Source organism: Oreochromis niloticus, linkage group LG7 (genome assembly GCF_001858045.2).
Source record: "Oreochromis niloticus isolate F11D_XX linkage group LG7, O_niloticus_UMD_NMBU, whole genome shotgun sequence".
NCBI classification, from domain to species: Eukaryota; Metazoa; Chordata; class Actinopteri; order Cichliformes; family Cichlidae; genus Oreochromis; species Oreochromis niloticus.
In genome coordinates this window covers 55,147,062-55,165,019 of record NC_031972.2, presented here as the reverse complement: position 1 = coordinate 55,165,019, position 17,958 = coordinate 55,147,062, and the positions used below count along the sequence as shown (strand labels likewise).

General features: G+C 38.2%; 1 protein-coding gene across 6 annotated transcripts in view; it reads right to left on the bottom strand.

The window, feature by feature from the left end:
• Positions 1–912: 912 nt before the first annotated feature.
• Positions 913–17,958, bottom strand: part of LOC100705035 (voltage-dependent calcium channel subunit alpha-2/delta-1) — a 66,396-nt gene continuing 49,350 nt past the window's right edge. For 2 of the 6 annotated variants that reach the window (XM_025909230.1, XM_025909228.1), the window contains 14 exons: positions 17,396–17,477; positions 13,522–13,584; positions 12,824–12,927; positions 12,248–12,337; positions 12,093–12,160; positions 11,964–12,002; positions 11,805–11,876; positions 7,831–7,983; positions 7,595–7,647; positions 7,124–7,179; positions 6,868–6,997; positions 6,115–6,227; positions 5,082–5,164; positions 913–2,976 (listed from right to left, as the gene is read on the bottom strand). In XM_025909230.1, coding sequence (XP_025765015.1) covers positions 2,866–2,976; positions 5,082–5,164; positions 6,115–6,227; positions 6,868–6,997; positions 7,124–7,179; positions 7,595–7,647; positions 7,831–7,983; positions 11,805–11,876; positions 11,964–12,002; positions 12,093–12,160; positions 12,248–12,337; positions 12,824–12,927; positions 13,522–13,584; positions 17,396–17,477 — 1,217 coding nt within the window. In that variant the 3' untranslated portion in view covers positions 913–2,865. The other 4 variants (XM_025909225.1, XM_025909229.1, XM_025909227.1 and 1 more) reach the window with 3 other exon arrangements.

Genomic DNA, 17,958 nt, shown 5'->3' with positions numbered 1-17,958 from the left:
GCTGCTTTAGGCAGAGGATAGCAGAGCTGTCTGTGTCAATAATGCTGCAACATGCATCACAAAAATCAAAAACACAGAGGCCTCTGACAGTACTCAGTGGGGCACTCTCTGCCATTCTGTTTGACATCTTACATACAGTTAAGATTTCCACCCGGAGGAGCCGCTGCCTTCCTCACCCCAGAAATCATGTAAAAATGGATGTGTATGGTTTTATATGTGTAGTTGAGGGAGGATGAAGGAGGTGGAACAAGAAAAAAAAATGTCTTAAATCATGTCTTTTAAGGTAGCATTTAAGCTTCTTTGAGTGGTCATTTGAACTGCACAATTACTGTATTTAACTTATGCTTGATCAAGTGTGTTTTCATGCTGAAGTAAATGAAGTGCTTTCATAACTGGATTCAGACTTTAGTTTGGAATGAAAGATAAAATGAAATAAAGCTGCAAACATTTACACATTTCGGCACACATCCGCCAGCACATTTAGGAAAATAATACCCAAGACCCTGGAAATATGATTTAAGCTAACCATTGCCTTCTTGTATTGATGTAGACAGGCTATTGGCTATGACAACACCCAACTGCAAATCCCACACATCAGAGATCTGGGGTGTGGTCAGACACAAACTAGGCATGATGTTTTTTAGCCGGCCAGGTGTTAAGTTGCACTTTCTTTCAGTACTTTGATAATTAGGCATTAATAAGACAACTGTAGTGTAAAGAGCTACTTGAGTAATCCCAAATCACCCACACCCTTCCTTCATACACCAACACGGACACAGTGAAACACAAATGCAGATGGTCTTTCTTTTTCAGCAGCTGTCTCTGTCAGCAGGAAGGATGACATGTTTGGTCTGCTCCCAGTGGAGCCAAAGCATCTGACCAGATGTGAGCAATAAGGAGAATCTCAGGTCATACTAATACAACATTTTTTGTGAATTTATTATATATGCACAATAACTAACACCATATTATAAACATTTTTTTCATTTGTTCCATTTTCTCTTTTATACAGTAAATAGTATTAGTGTACAAATGTATACAAAATTTATTCAGGCTAGTGAAGATCCACAAAAGAGTATTTTATGTACGGTATTAAAGCACAATCAGATATCGGAGGGACACACACATGCCTGCACATAGACAGGGGACCCTCTGGGTAAAACACAAGTCAACACATAACTTTGCTAGACAGCATAACCTGATCACACCAGTATATCACCATGAAGGCGAGGTGGAGAGAACTTTACTTTTATTCTTAAAAAAAATAAACAGGGAAAAGATGAACTTATGTATGATCTTTATGACTTACTAAAACCTAAGACCAAGTAAGGCAATGGAAAATTATCATTGGTAAAAGATTGCTCTCAAAGTTCTCTCCAGCACGCCCTGATGTTGATCGTAGGCATAGACAGAGTTCAAACACAGAACAAGCTCATCCCATGACATTGCAGCATTTCGACACTGAGCCTTCAGCGTCTGCTTCACAGCACTTATAGAGCAACACAAAGAGGAAACAAGCATAAAGAGAACAGCAAGAAAACAAAGAAACAGTCATTTTCATATGCTGATCTCATTCACAAGTCATCTTGGCTCCTGAGTCTGGCGATCCAGAAAGGAAACAGAAACAGGATTAATAAAGAGAGGTGTTGGAACCCAAGCTCAAGCCTGGCTTAGCTTTGTTTTGGCAAAAGAGGGGAATGATATTCCTCTCTCATCATCAAAGTCAACGGTTGTTTCCATCACCTATCCGTAAGCCAAAAAAATTAGAATAACTGCAGCAGATTTGGACCATTTCATAACAAATTACTGCAAGGGCTACCCTCTCTGCTAAACTGCAGCAAGCATTAGCATAGAAGCATACATGGTAAGAATACAAATCTGATGTGTTGCTTCATTCAGATACCAGACAGTTTGATTTACTACGTAGGCACTGGGAATTTGATGCATCAAACTGAAGACAACCAAAGCTGTCACTTGAACTACAAATATATTTGAAAATTGCAATATCCTAATAGATTATCACATTGGATGCAACCTGACTTCACTTATGTCTTAGTGAAATATCTATTATATCTAGCTAATATTGTAGCTCGTTTACTGATGTACACCCACATCTGAGGAATATCTCGAATTAAACTATTGTGCAGATTCTCTTTAGTAGGTTTGCGGTCATTGGTACTGTGTGGAGCTTTGGTGTCAAAAAGTCGGTGTTGTCTTTCGCTCTGTACTGAGCACATGCTGCTACAATACAACACCTAGCTAGACACAAAATGCTTACTGATTTTGAGTACAAAAATGAAATGTAGATAGGTTGGTAAAGTACATTTAAAAACAAATCAAAAGGGATACTTTTAATACTTGCTCTGGTTGCCAAAATAAACGATCCTTACAGCATACTTATTCATACACAATGAATATAATTAGCAACAAACAATATCGACAACCAGACAAATCAATGCTGTCAGTGAACATACAGGCTTCGAATGAGATTTAGTTGGCATAGTGGGAAAACTTCTTTCAGCCTCCTCAAAATAAATCAGACACACAAGAGAAAATGAGGCAGAATTAAAGGGTTTGGTTAGCTCTTACTCTTGCACCATAGGAGAATATTAAGGAGTATATCATGAAAATGAGTGCAGCTGAGCACAGTAAATGTGTCTCTCTTCTTGAAAATAATGAGGAGGTAATGAATGAGCACCCTTTGGCATTGGCAAATGGAAATGCTGATATTGGTCTTGAGAAAATAAAAATGTCTCATTGCAAATATTCTGCATACATCCTGTATGGTGCAACTCGAGTGTCTTCTGGCCTCCAGCGAAATGACTTGATGATCAGTGTATGAGTGTGTGTAAACGCGTGTAGGGGTCATGAGTGTTGCAAAGATGTGCTGAGCCACAACAGCAGCAGCTGAAACCCGAACACTGGCCAAAGGCTCGGTCTTAGACAAGTCCCTCCTCCACAATCAGAATCGTCTTCCTGTTGGACAGATCAAGTGTAAGTAAATTAGAAGCAGTCCTCTCTGACATTCAAAAGCTCTACGTCACCTGCTACCACTACTACTGCTGCTACTAACAATATGATTACACTATATCTAACGCTATCATATCCAGTTATTCTATAGACTACTGGCCTGTGTTGTATCAAGTCTTCTTTTCACACTGAAGATAGACAGGTTTTTAGAGAAGCATATTTTCCCCCTTGATACAACAACAAAGTACATACCTGCCACATTATATCTCTTATAACTAGATGGAACCGGAGATAGTTAGCATAGCAGAAATACTCAGAACTGTCTGGCTCAATCCCAAGTTGACAAAAAACATCTACCCAGCACACTGAGCGCATACAGATTATTTATTTAGATATCATTAGTTTTACCCATACAAAACCTGAAGTGTAAAAACAACAGTTTATGGCGTTATCTCCTTGTGTGTTTCCTGGACAGCTGCAGAGACAGGTTAGCTCTTTCTGTGGCTAAATAGCTATGTCGTCCAGTGATATAATAAGCAGCTAGAGCGGTATCAACATATATACTTATGTTTTATTCAACTGTCAGCAAAAAAGCAAACAAGCACATTGCCAAAATGAAATATTAATTTAAAAGCTCTGTTCAAATATTTAGAGGTGTTTTCAGACCTCAATCTTTGTGCAACGGCTTGCACCTGGTAGCTTCAGTGTGTGGCTGTTTTTTTATTTAATGGGAGTATTCAGGATATCCGTGCATGCCAAAGGCCTAGGAGAAAGAGGTGGGGGTCTTCTGTATTCAAAGGGCAGGAAAGCCATGTGAAGCTTCCTTTGTTTACTCCAGTGACAAAATGGACTGGCCTGGACACAAACTGTCTTCCTATGAGGAGCTTAGCCAAAAGTAATGGGACAGATGGGAGAGGAAAAGGACACGGCCTACATTTACTCCGTTCATCTACTTCCTACGTTATTCCTCCCCTCCCTTTTTGCTTCCCAGCATGGCCTCTTCATAATATAAACACCAAAAGGCACATGAATTGGTGGCCTGTTGTGTGTATGTTCTACTGCTTTATAGCACAATGAAAGGCAGAGTTCACAAAGATATGCCAGATATTTTTTTTCCAAATATTTAGATGTCTTATAAATTGTTCACAGTTGGGTGGTGACTCAACGAGTTCACATATAATTTATCTGCTTTGCTCTTTTGTTTTATGGATTTAGCTGATATGATACATGAATGTCTGCTAGTAACTTTTTACAATACTTTAAACATTATTATTTTATACAAAACTGTGCAAAATTATATACAATATAAGAAAGATGCAGCATTCTGCGAGTAAGGGAATTATTCAACAAAGAAAAGATCTCACCTATTTATTAAGCTGTGTTATACTTTTTTATTTATTTTTTTCTCATCAGCTATTTCCTTATTAAATTATTTTAGTGAGTATAATACCTCATGAAAATTAAAATCTTTACTGTTTATAAAAGTTTTAAAATTGCAATAACCAACATATTACATATTACAACATAATGGAAAAGTGAAAAAATAAATTAGCTTTAAGGATTGAAAGCCCATCATACTACCTGATTTACACTGCCCCTAAAAAGAACTTTGCAATCGCCAAGAAACTGTGAATATCATAGAAGTTAATATGTTAGTAATGAGCCTTCTGAAGCAGTGAGACGGCACTGACCCTGAAGTCAGAACCAGAAACAACAGTAAAGGTGTAGGGCTCATTGTAGAACCTTTGCTGACTGGGCACAAAGGTTCATCCTGCCAGACAAGAGCAGCAGCCATTGGGAAGCAGAAACATGAAAGAAGAATGAAAAATGATGAGTGACAAGAAGACAGAAAGGAATATAAACAAATGAGTGAGCATTAGAACTAAAATAAAAAGTATTAAAAACTGATAAATAACACAGAAACTGGATGGATAAATCAAAGATGAAGGAAGCTCAAAGGGCAGGTAATAGAAATTGCTTTAAATCTATGCAGAAAGCACATTGCTGATGAAAACCAGACAGAAACTGACAGAAGCCAACCGTTTAGTCTGGCTAATAGAGCTGTTTCCAGCAATATTCTCTGCACAAGGGCACATATGTGACTGTCTTACATATTCATTGTTGTCAAAGCACACGTCCGGCCCTTTGCGATATCTGGCTTTATCAACCATGTCACACGGATCTGGACCTTCAGCTGAATGGACACTCAGGAAAATTCTGACTGTGCACATTTAACACATTTTAACAATAAAAATTCAATAATGCTTATACATGTACTCAGAAACACTTCATTTTTATAGCAACAAATGACACCACCAGTCATGTCGAGGTACTTTATATTGCAAACAGTGCATCATTATAGTTAGACAGACAACAATGATCCCTTATGAGGAAGCACTGGAGCAACAGTGGAGAGAAATAACACATTTTTACAAGAAATAACTGTTAAAGTATGGATAGCAGCAATCTGCAAAGACCTAATTACAAATTACTAATTTTTACCTAATTACAAATCTTATATTCACATCTAATAGAGATTAATAAACATCATTTAGTAATATCTGCCTTAAAAATAGCTATTTTATATGAAAACACTGGAGACTGTAAGAGAAATTTTGATTATTGTTATAAGAAAAGGTAGCCTTGATCATTGATTAGAAGTATTGTTTATAAAATATATAATATTTTTAATGTGCTATGGCAGCAAAAGCGTGTATTACATTTAGTGCTATTATTACCAAATGGACAGCTCTGTAGTGGCCCCATGGTGACCTCTGGTGATGACACCTTTACTGTCCCATCAACAGAAACCTACATTAAAGACACATCTGTCAAACACATATCTAGAACACATACACACACCCCTTCTCTTAATCTTAATTTAACCTGATGGCAACCTGTAGCCCAGATGAAGTTAACCATAGAAATTTAATCTAGAAGTAATGTGAGACCACCTTTCATATGCTGTGCATCTGGTTTACGGTTCACACATGAACACTGAGTAGGGACCCACTGCACACTTATTAGGTGTGCGTCCTCGTACTGACAGGTTAAAGTGCTGCTATATATGTGGTTTATGGAGGACTGAAGAGACAAAAGAAAGTGTAAGTCTATGTTCAGTTTTTAAGCCAAGTGAAAGGATACAGGGCTGTTCAGCCTGTCGCAGTGGTCTGGGGTCACATGACAAACATGTTGCTTTGGCATCAGTGATTAAAAACACAAGGTTGGTGTTTGGCAGCTTCTCAGCACGGTACATCCTAGAAAAATAAAAATAAAGCACGTATAACGTGGTACCAACACAGCACACATGTACATGCAGGTATGTGTTCAGTTGTGCACAAACAGTGCACTTCATACCACCTCCTTCCACATGGGATTGACTTTTTATGGTAGTCATTAAAGTATCTGTGTCTACAGTTGTTAACTTTGGGGAGTAAAGCATCAGACACGTGGGACTCATAACACCCAGTAATTACAGCCATATTTAACCCCCTCAGACAGCCCAAAGTGATACAAACGTAGGTTACAGCAAAGTAAATGTTCAGCGGTCTGTAAATGTGTGTATTAGTGAGTTTGACATACAGCCAGAGTGTAAAGGAAGAAAAACAGATAAAAAAGGCTTTTTGTGCTTTCCTCTGCAATTCCGGGCTCTGACAGATCAAGGTAATCTGTGTGTGATCAAAACTCATCAGAAAGCAGCTGTCTGAAATCAGGCTGGAAAACAGAAAGAAACCAGGAAACCAGTTCTTTTCTGGATCAATCCCCACAGGCCATTAAACAGATGGACGCCCAGTAAGAAGCTGAAAATCTTCAACAACAGCCATTTAGAGTCATTCAGTGGAAAGAGCCACTAAGATGGAAGCATATGGGGAATCTTGGGAACAAACATACACATACCTGGAACAGTTTCCACAGTCCAGGACACCTGAGTAGGATTTTTCGTCATTGTCAAAGAAATATTGAGTCTGCTCTGTGATACAGCTTTCTTTAAACATGGCATCTGATATTTCGTCATCTGTCGACTCTGCTAGAAATAAGAGGGATGTTTAATAGAAAAGAGGATTAGTAAGAAAGGACATGGATTAAAACTGGAGTGACAGACCTCTGTCTCTTCAAACTAAGACTGATGGTTATACACAGTTATGTTACTTGCCTGCCTGTAGAAGGCTGGGGAACATGAGACCCAAGAAGAGCTGCTGAAGCACTGACCTAGGAAAAAACAATAAAAAGTAAAAACAAAAACAAAGTGAGTCACATGTAGGAGGCAACAAATCACCTGAACATCTCTCTTTTTTTAAACTACGTTCAACCAATAGATGTTTAGTAAAAGCAACACATCTGTCTAAAGTTAGAGTAACTGGTGATGTAAATGTCATGGGAAGTATCAGGCATTCTATTTAAAAGCTGGTTATATTGCAGTTGGACAGCTAAGCAGAAAATGATGCGGTATCATGTTGTGTAACTGCCCTTGTCTTACACTGACCCAGCCAACTTCATCCTTCAACAGCATGCAAGTCCACTCCCGTACAAACTCCCACCCTGAAATACAAGTGTGCTCCCACTCTAACATGCACACGCAAATCAATGAAACATAGAAGCACAAGCACACAACCTCTACACTCACCAGGCAGCAGTGGATGCCCACCAGCCAATACTGAGAAAGTCTGCAATGGTAGGCTGTAGAAAGACAGGAAAAGAAATGCTAGTGAAAAAATAAGCACAAAAAAGCCTCAGACAAAGCTAATAAGGCTTCATAAATCAAATTAATTAATAAATTCTGATTTTTACGTTAATATATTACTATTGCACGAATAGAAACCAAATGACATATACAGTAATGGTTTCAGTAAGGTTTCTAACCACATAGACGGAGCGGGGTCCAGCTGCTGCCTTGCTGTCTTTCTCTGGATCACAGACAGACTGATAGTCATAAGTCTTGTTCAAGGAGTACAGGGAGGTGTTGACCAGGTTGGTCATCAGCACTGGATCCACTTCACCAAAAAACTGACCTATCTAGACAGGTTCACATATACACACACACAAAAACATAACAGAGAGTAAAAGCAGTGTAAAAGTAAGTCTTGTTTTTTGGGGGGATTTTTTGTAAACAAAGCACAGAGTTGCGTCCTACTTACCTTAAAGTAGCATTGGTTAGAGTATAAAAATTAACAGAAAAGGCAGTGGCGCTATTAGGTAAGTATTTTGCTTACAGCGTTGAGGTACCCTTTTTATCCCCTTAGATGTATGGGTCATTAAAAAATCATTACTTGCTGTTCTAAGTGATTATCTTTATCCGGTGAGGAAAACATTTCTATTCTAATATCACTGCATTCTTACAGAATGACAATGCCTTATTCATAGGGCACACGGGGTCAGTGAATGGTTTGATAAGTATGATAATGATGTAAATCATATGCTACAGTATGACCCTCACATAGCAGATATTAGCAGTTATTAAGTCAGCTGAAGAATTTTGAGAGGTTTTGCATCAAAATGTTAGACAAAGCTCTCCAACATAACTCTACCAACTTGAATAAGTAATCATTAGAGTTAGGGTTGTAGAATATATTCCATCATTTATCATCATTTTATATATATATGAAACTTTGTCTGAGGTTAATAGCTTTTTCCCCAGTTCAGTTATATTTATAAGTTAAAGACCCTACAATAATACAGAGAAAATTCCAACAATCAAACAACCCCCTTTAAGCAAGCACTTGGAAACACTGAGAAGGAAAATCTCCCTTTTAGCAGGAAGAAACTTCTGACAGAACCAGGCTCGGGGAGAGGCAGCCATACTTTATCAAAAAGGGAAAGTGTTCAGCCTGATCTTAAAAGCAGAGAGGGGCTCTGTCTCCTGAATCCAAGCTGGGAGCTGTTTCTTGGCCTGAAATCTGGCAGCTCTTCCTCCCATTCTACTTTTTCCCCATTCTACCTCCCATCTTGGGAACCACAAGTCACCCAGCAGTTGGAGAGCAAATTGCCTTATTGGAGTAGGGTACTATGAGGTCTTTAACATAAGATTAAGCCTAATTATTCAAGACTTTGTATGTGAGAAGGATTTCAAATGACTAGGTCATATCCTCGTCAAAAACAACTCCAACTTTCCTCATAGTGTTACTGGAGGCCAAGGTAATGTCATTCAGAGTAAGTATTTGGTAGACGCTATGTTTTAGAAAAATAACCTCAGTTTTATTTAAATTTAGAAGCAGCAATGTAAAGGTCATGTCTTTACATCTTCAAGACATTCCTGCAGTTTAACCGATTGCTGTGTGTTATCTGGACTTATGGATAGATAAAGCTGGATATCATCTGCATAGCAATAAAAATGTATGCCATGCTGTTGAATGATACTGCCTAAGTAAACGTTTGTAAATGGTATTGGGTATCTAGAAATATTATCTTGATAGCTACTGTAAAAATGAAAATGTTTTTATGTTACAGTATAGTTTTTTAAGTTTCCATAAAAAGTCGGGCAGATTGGCACTGGTATCAGTCAAATAACTGCAACATGTACTATTATTTGTGTTCTGTTTTGTTCACTAGTTAGCTTTAGGTACCAAAAGTACTTAAACAGTTTAGGAAACAAATGCAGTTTTGGATGAAAAATGTTACTTAACATGTTAACTGTAATGATAAAGTAAAAAAAAGTTTCCATATATAATATGTGGGATTGAGAATATCGTAATAGTAAGAGAATGCTCTTACTATTATGATAGCAGCAACTTTTATAAAACCACAATATTTAAATACCCTGAAAATGAGAACAGGCTCATAGGTCAGTGATAAAACCTCTATAACAAAAATGACCATTATACATGGGAATTGTTAACGAATAGAGATAAGGCTTTAAAAATTATGTGTGCTGAGGTAATTAAAATTTCATTTTATCACCTCTTTATCACCTCATCTATATTCCATAAAATTACCATTTTCTATTACAAGAAACAACGACAAAAATAAACTTACATTAAAATATTACACATGCTCAGTGATCATCATCAGGTGTCAGTTAGTTTAACAATACCTGACAATGGACAGTATTTATTTAGCAGTATTCATTGCTGTTTTAATAACTATTAATTTACAATCCATTAATCGATTTGTTAGTTATTTTTGGGTTAGTTATTGTGTAACCTATTTTTTTATAATTTTTTTATAAATTGCATTTTTTAAATTTTAAATTGTATTATTTTTAGTATTTGATGATTTAATATGTAGAGAGTTTCCATGGGAAAAAAGGTATTACAATACAAACACAGCACTTTGCAGAGGTAGATGAGCCACAGTTATACAAACATCGTAGTCTAAATAAACACATGTGCAACAAAGCGTCCTCATGACTGTTGTGATGGCAAATTTGACAAAACTGATAAACTTACGTCATTTCCTGTATATTTTTTTAATTATGCAAATACGCAATATTGTTTCAATTATTTTTTTTTTCCGAATTAAACATTTTTTCCACCGCTAGCTTTAACTTTTCTTGTAGACTTAGTACAAAATAATAACTTTGCTTGGCAGGTGAGTCGTTCACAAAAATGTAGATCTTTCCACACAAATTTTGCTTCTCTGCAGTTCTGTTGGGGATTTGGGTTGTCTCAGAGCCTGCTGCCTCTTCATGTAAGCCCACACTGACTCAGTGATGTTGAGATCAGCACTCTGTGGGGCTTTGCCATCTGTTACGAGACTCTTTGTTTTACTTGTGGCTAAAAAGAGTTCTTTACAAAAGTATGTTTGTGGCTGTTATGCTGAAGGATGAGTTTGGGACCAATCAGATTGTTCCATGTGAAGTATATGCACAGTATTGCTTTCCCATTCAAATTTTTCACAGAGGGCATATGATCTCGCTAGATAGATAGTGGTGGAAATCTCCAGTCGCCAGTTACACATGTTGATGCCAGACTGAGGTCATTGTCACAGGACTTTTTCATGTTGACCTAACCCTGTGTATCAGGTTATTAAGTGGTTAATTTTTTTGTCATTGAAACACATCTTAGGCAATGCTATATACCTGAATCCATGGCCCAGAACAAGATTTTTAGTCTTAAGGATTCCACTTCTTCTATTATAGATTGGAAAAGATTCTAAGTGAAGAGGTGTACTGTTAAGCCTAATAAAGGGATCCTTTTTCTGGATCATAGAACTACTGCCACTGCATACATTTACTTTTCTTCAATAGCACAAAAGCTTTGGCATCGTCTCTGAAGACATCAATTGTTTTACAATGTGGAAAAGAATGCTCAAAGAGAGTAAACTGTATGTGTCAGATTTTGTGATGGTAGAATGGATCAAAGACAGCAGATGTCCTATCTTGACTGACATGAGATGTTTTTGAGCTCACAGTATATCCTACAACTGACAGGCTGGGGCTGAAGGCAGCCTAAAAGAGTGGAGTTAACACAGTTGAGCGGACTTCTCACATACACAGGGGAAACAGTTCAGTACAGCTTCCATGATTGACTAAAACCCATCGGAGCCTTCCCTTTGATCTTCGTCCAGAGTCTAGTGCTCTACTTTACCAGACACATGGGTGCACTGCTGTAGTAGAAAAGTAGAGCTAAAAGCAAACAGGCCATTCTTGTAAATGAGTCATAAGTCCTTTATTTGACCCGTATATATGATTGATGAATTTCTCCGTCAAAGGTAAGAGGAACTGACTTTGTAGACAAGTAAAAAATGAATAGAAAAGACAAGAAACATGACTGCTGGAAAAGTCGCTCCTTCTGAACATGTGGCCACACATTTTTATGATCACAATTTGTAGAGAGAAAAAGGAATGTTCCAAATTAGTGAAGCTTACATGTTTGCAAAGATTGCTGATGATAACTCACCAGGGTAATGTACTCATCCTTGTTGGACATGAGAAGAAATCCTCCATCATCCAGTATCACACAGTCCACATGCTGGAGGATAAAAAGTGTTAAACAACTGAAAAAGTGTAAAAAAAAAAAAGTATTTAAATAAACTGGTAGTTTTTTATATGGTTATACCTTGTCATTCCTTAGACAGCCACAAATCTCATCTTTGCACTAAAAGGAAATAATGTGAGTGAGGCAAAAAATAGGTTCAGTAAAATATACATTTTGTAGATATTTTAAACAATAAAATGAACAGCTTACATTCAGTTTCAGTGTGGCATTCATGAAACTGTTCATCCAGAATGAGACATTGAGTTTCACTCCCACCACTACAGAACAAACCACAAAATAGGCAGAGGTCTTTTTATTTGTGTTTCATCACAAGAAGCAATCAGCGTGGTATTAGCAAGACTGACCTGCTGGTTTGAGCGTGACTTCATTAATGACAAGATCCACTGCTTTGCTCACCAGAATACCTGACTCAGACACAGACTCCCCGCTCTCTGCTGCAATTTGGAAAAAGATGAAAGAAGGTTAGATGATCTTTTATCATTGCAATTTAATTGAAATCATGTTTAGAAGTATGCGGCAGAGAGAAATTTCCACTCCCAGTGCAAAATTCCATACATTTTTATCTGCCGAAATTTACAAGAGCTGACCCTGTAAAGCCAGCACGTGTTAATCTAGTCACGTGTACTGGAGCTTTGAGCAAGGCTTCATCACTGCACTGATGTCTGTTAGAGTGATCAGCGGAGATGACAGGAAGTATACAGGACAGAAGGGAGGGAAGGTGGGGATGAGCACTTTAAGACACAGCGGGAAAAGAAGAAGGATAAAGAGAGTGATATCAGAGGGCTGAGAGCCTGATCTCTGCCAGTAGGGTTGGGATGGCGTCCAAAGGCAGAGAACAGAAAAGGCTCAGTGCCAGACCACACTGAAGATCCTCACACACAGAAATGTGCATGCAAATCCAAACCTTTCAGAAAACTTGCCGTTGAAAGATGGAGCTGTGAAAATATAAATTTCATTGTCCAGGGTCCGCTTGTAGAAACTTGACTCATATGTCTCAGGATTCTCAGTCCACTCTTCCCCAGCACTGAAAACATTAATAAAGGTGTGTAATATTATATGGGGTCTGTTACAGCCATAAAACACCAAGTAAATGTGTTTGATCTTTCTAAACAACTCATATTTTAATCTATAGCCAGTTGTAACTCATAAAAATAGGCTCACACCCTTTGTAGGGTGTGACGTCCTTATAATAAAAGCAATAACGAACTGTATATTATGTTTTTGACTGTGAGAACAAAGACTATGTGCATTCAGTTTTAGTTGCAATGTTACTGTATATTTAAAAAGTGGAGCCCCTAAATGTTGTTCAGGCAATTGAGGAGAAATTGAGGAAAATCTGCTGTATTTGGCTGTGGTTTTTGTAGTTTTAACCCCTGTCCTATACTGGTCTGGCAAGCCCTGGGAGTTCAGCTGAAAGAGTTTAATCCTCCATGTTCTGTAAAATAGCCCAGTGAAGCAAGTGAGTAAAGCAGCCAAAACCATTCAACCTAAGAGTATTACAGTCTGTATCAATTTTCATTTTACACATTTTCGCCACAAGGTATTTGGGGAAAGAATTCAGTGATATTTCCCAATGCTAATGATAGCAATGTAAATACAAAGAAAAAACTAAGAGTACCTTCTTGGATAGACTCTTGTGATTCCTCCATCTGTAGCTACAAACCTGGCCACTATCCCATCCCTGAGAACATGGAAAGCAACAGAAAATCAAACATCAAAGTCAATCACACTCACAATTACAGAAAAAGAGCATTTGTGAACTGAGATCAGACTACAGACACAAACTGTTTTATACCCGATCAATTTTCTCTATATGTCATAATGTTAAACAGATACCCTTCAGTGTGTGTAAGTGTGTGCTGGGATTATTTCAGACAAGGGGGCATACCATAAAAGCAAACACACTGACGTAATTATTTTATTTTCCCCTCAAAACAGCATCTTGGCAAAGCACAATGTGGTTGGGTGTGATATGCATTTTATACTTTGCTTTTATCATATTTCACTCATAAGTTGTGATCAAATCATCCATGGCGGACAAGAAAGAAGTGAAACGTTGGCTCAGCCAATAAACTGTGCATGAAGTAATCATCAGCTAGGGTAGTTCAGAGCAGTGGTGTACAAACAGAACATAGTTTTCCACTGCACAGTACTCTATAATTTATATAGTACTGTGCAAATGTCTTGAGTCACCCCTCATTTCTTTAAATTTTCCTTCCAACGAGCCACAAGACTTTGTAATTTTTTAAAGACATCACAATCACATTCCTTCAGGTCACACTGTCATTTTGCAAGACAATGGAGTCTCCAGATCCCCCAACTCAGGGATTCCCAGAAGGCCATTCCCTGACCCAGAGGTGCTGGGAAGCATCCGTCTCATCCACTGCGAAAACACCACCCTCTTCGTGGCATTTGGGGGGTGTACAAGTATACCCCTGGCTGGATTTAATCAGACGTTTGGCCAAATCTAGCCGGTATCATTAGGCCTCATCACTAGCTTAATCTCAGCACTATCTTAGCTTCCTTTCCCACCAGAGCCATGGCATTCAGTGTAACCAAAGCAGTTTCAGGGGATCGGACTGCCAAGGCCTCTGGCTTCAACCACCATCTGATTCATACTACACCAGACTTCTACAGCGCCTCCTATGGGTGGTGGAATAATGTAGCTCATTCACCACCAGACTTTTGCCAGCAACGTCTCCGTGGGCCTGGCTCCAGGGTGGGGCCAGTAACCCCAATCTGGGTGAGGGGCAATGTTCCCTCAAATATTTCATGTGTCTGAGCGAACACACAAACTCCCTGAGCGATCCCTTGGACCACTGTGAGCGACATCAGACGTGTGCACTGTGGTCATGCCAGCATCTAATCCATCCAAGTTACATGGTTTATTAAAATAATCAAATTACAGCATTTACATTAATGTTAGACTACTTTTAATTAACTGCTTTAGCCCACTTACAATGAAAATGTAAAAAATTCTGTTCATGACCTGTGTAGTATGTTAACACTATTGGAAGTAAAAATAACTTGAACTCCAATTTTGAAAACACAACTTTCTTTCTTTTCTTTTTTTTCATAAAGCTCTGACTTGTATTATGAGTATGAGTCTGGGGTCTGGGAGAGAGTCCTGTAACTCTCTGTCTGCAAAATACAGTATATAATGACCAATGTTGGGCAATTAATTATATAGTTACTACTTCAAAAAAGTAACTCAGTTTGGCAAACAACAAAGTTTTTTGCAGCTATTTTTTTTTTAATGCAGCCAAGGCGTTTTTTTAAATAAACATTTCAAACTATTTACAGAACAATCAGCTGTTCTGCATCAAATCTGATGCCACACAAATTATTTGTGCCACTCCAAAAAATAATTTCTGTCCACTATGAGATAAAGGAGAACAACAGCCTGATACCTGCAGGCCTGACAACAGGAGATGTATCACTCCTGTAACACCTGTAACATTCAGCAGCCGCCTCATTGTTCTGACACACACAACAAAACTATTGACTACACTACACACTAACTACACACTAACTACACAAGATTTGCGCTAAACGTCTCAAATCTCTCACATCTCAGAACACCGCCGTCACTCCTAAAAATTCCCCCCGTTTCTTAACAACTAGATGCCACGTTGCCATATCATTTTTTGATTGGTCGACACGGTACTTTTTTCGACCAATAGGAAAGGGTGGGGGGTTTTTTGGTTTTGTTTTTGCTCACAGGCGGAGAGTGCTTTCGAGCGTTTTCCTTATAAAACGCAGTTTTTACCGTTTCTTCCCGCAGTAAATATAAACAACGATAGTATTCAGGAAGAAAACCAAACATTGCAAATATTTTTATCATAACTCTGGTTTTACGTGGCCTATCAACACAATTAAAAAACTGGTATAAAGTCCACACTTTTTCCGTCAATTGTTCCGTCTGTCCTGCTCACATCTCCAATGGTTGTACACGATGTCATTAACGTGGCTTCCTGCACATCAGCTACGCCGCTTTGCTAGCTAAAACAGCGGTGTCGGCACATAAGGACGCTGTCATAGCCTGTCAACCACGTTGATTGGCTGCGTATATACGAATGTGAATCGCATTATTGGCTGGACTATGGGATAAGGTGGCATACAGGAGCAGCCAGTCACTTACTAACACTGCAAAACAGAATTGTTAAAGTTTTAATTTTAATTTCAATTCAGGTTAGATTTTTTTTGTGCGCAACGCAGATTTTCTGTGCGCAGAGACCGTGCCAGCAGTGTGCAATTGCGCACGTGCGCAGCTTAGAGGGAACATTGGTGAGGGGCCATGGTCCATAGTTTTTTTGTCCATAAGGGTTTTGTGACTCATACTTAATTTGGATGGATGGATGGATGAATGGATGGTGTTAGGCAGTACTTTCCCAGGTTTTCTAAAAGTCTTTCAAAGTTTTTCTTTAGACATTAGCTGCTTTTTCGCTCATTTTTAACCCCGAACCCTCACTCTCTAGTCCAGGGTGTCCAAACTCCAGGCCTCAAGAACCGATGTGCTGCAGCTAATGTCTGCAGGATCCAACACAGCTGATTTAAATGGCTAAATTACCTCCTCAACATGTCTTGAAGTTCTCCAGAGGCCTGGTAATGAACTAATCATTTGGTTCAGGTGTGTTGACCCAGGGTGATATCTAAAACCTGCAGGACACCGGCCCTCGAGGCCTGGAGTTGGAGACCGCTGCTCTAGTCCTTGTAGCTGAGCATTTTAAAATTAATGCTGGGGTTTTTTGGTTTGTTTTTTTAAATCACTTTACATTGACATGACTCATTCAAGCATAAAAAACGGACCAAACTCAAGGGATTAACCTGTTTCATCTCTACACAGACAACTTAGCAAATAACCTATTTTAAATTGTATATTTAGGCACATCATTAGCAGCCTATTTAAAAAAAAATACACAATTTGCTTTAACTTTTTTAGCTGAATATATATGAAAAATGGCTTGACATAGATGAAATAGTATTTTTTCACCAACAAGATTTTCAAAGTGCTATTAGCTGAAAATATAGCTTATCTTAGCTCTATATGCAGTGTGTCATTAAAAAAATTGTTTTGAGGACAAAAAAGAATTGAGAGATCTAAAAAAAAAAAACTAGCTACAGCAGATAAACCTATCTGGAAGTCATGTAATTAGGAAACAGGAAACAATTCCAGCAAACACCTGTTACACCTAGTGTTTGCTGAAGCCTCGTCAGATATGGTCTCAATGGAATAAAGCAAATCAAGATGGGAAGAAGGGAGAAAATAACACAAGAACTGGATTGAACATCTGTTGCAACAGGTCTTATGGAGTAATGAATCCAAATTTGAAATTTTTTATTCTAATCATCATCCCTTTTGCCTGAGTATCACCACATAACATTCAAAATTGATTTAAATTCCCTATCACTATTTTATTGAAGTGCAGATTTTCAGATTTGTTTATTTGCATTGCTTTCAATACACAAGACCTAAAAGTTTTGGCACTCACATGGTCTGCTCGCTCCAAAGTTTAACCAGTTCAGCTGTCAAACCTGCATCCAGGATCAGTCGACTCACAAGGGACACATTACCTATAGATTAAAGACAAGGTATATTTTGTATATTCCAGGCAGTGAAACACAGCACAGCAACAGTGCGTGACAGCTGAATTATAGTAATGCAAAAAGCAGTCTCTTGTTTACAAATCTGGGCAGGGAACATTAATAACTTATGCTTTTGGAATGTGCACCAGTAAACTGAACCCAATCAGATCTTCTCATTTGCTAAAAGTAAGAATAAAACAAGTTGTCACGAAGGTGACAGTGAGAGTCTGAAAAAAAAAAGAGCAGGTGTACTCAGCCAATGTTGTTCTCTAGATAAATCAAGGAAAAATGACAGCTGTCCGAAAACCATCCAGCAGGGAGGCTTGTGTGGCTATTGCTATTCAGAAAGCAGGTGTACTTTGTGAAGGATTGACTGTTGTATATTTAGGAGGGAGATGATGCCAAGATGCTGAGTTTAAATCTCAAAAACGTGCTCTTCAAAATGAAATCATTCAAGCACGTTTCTCTA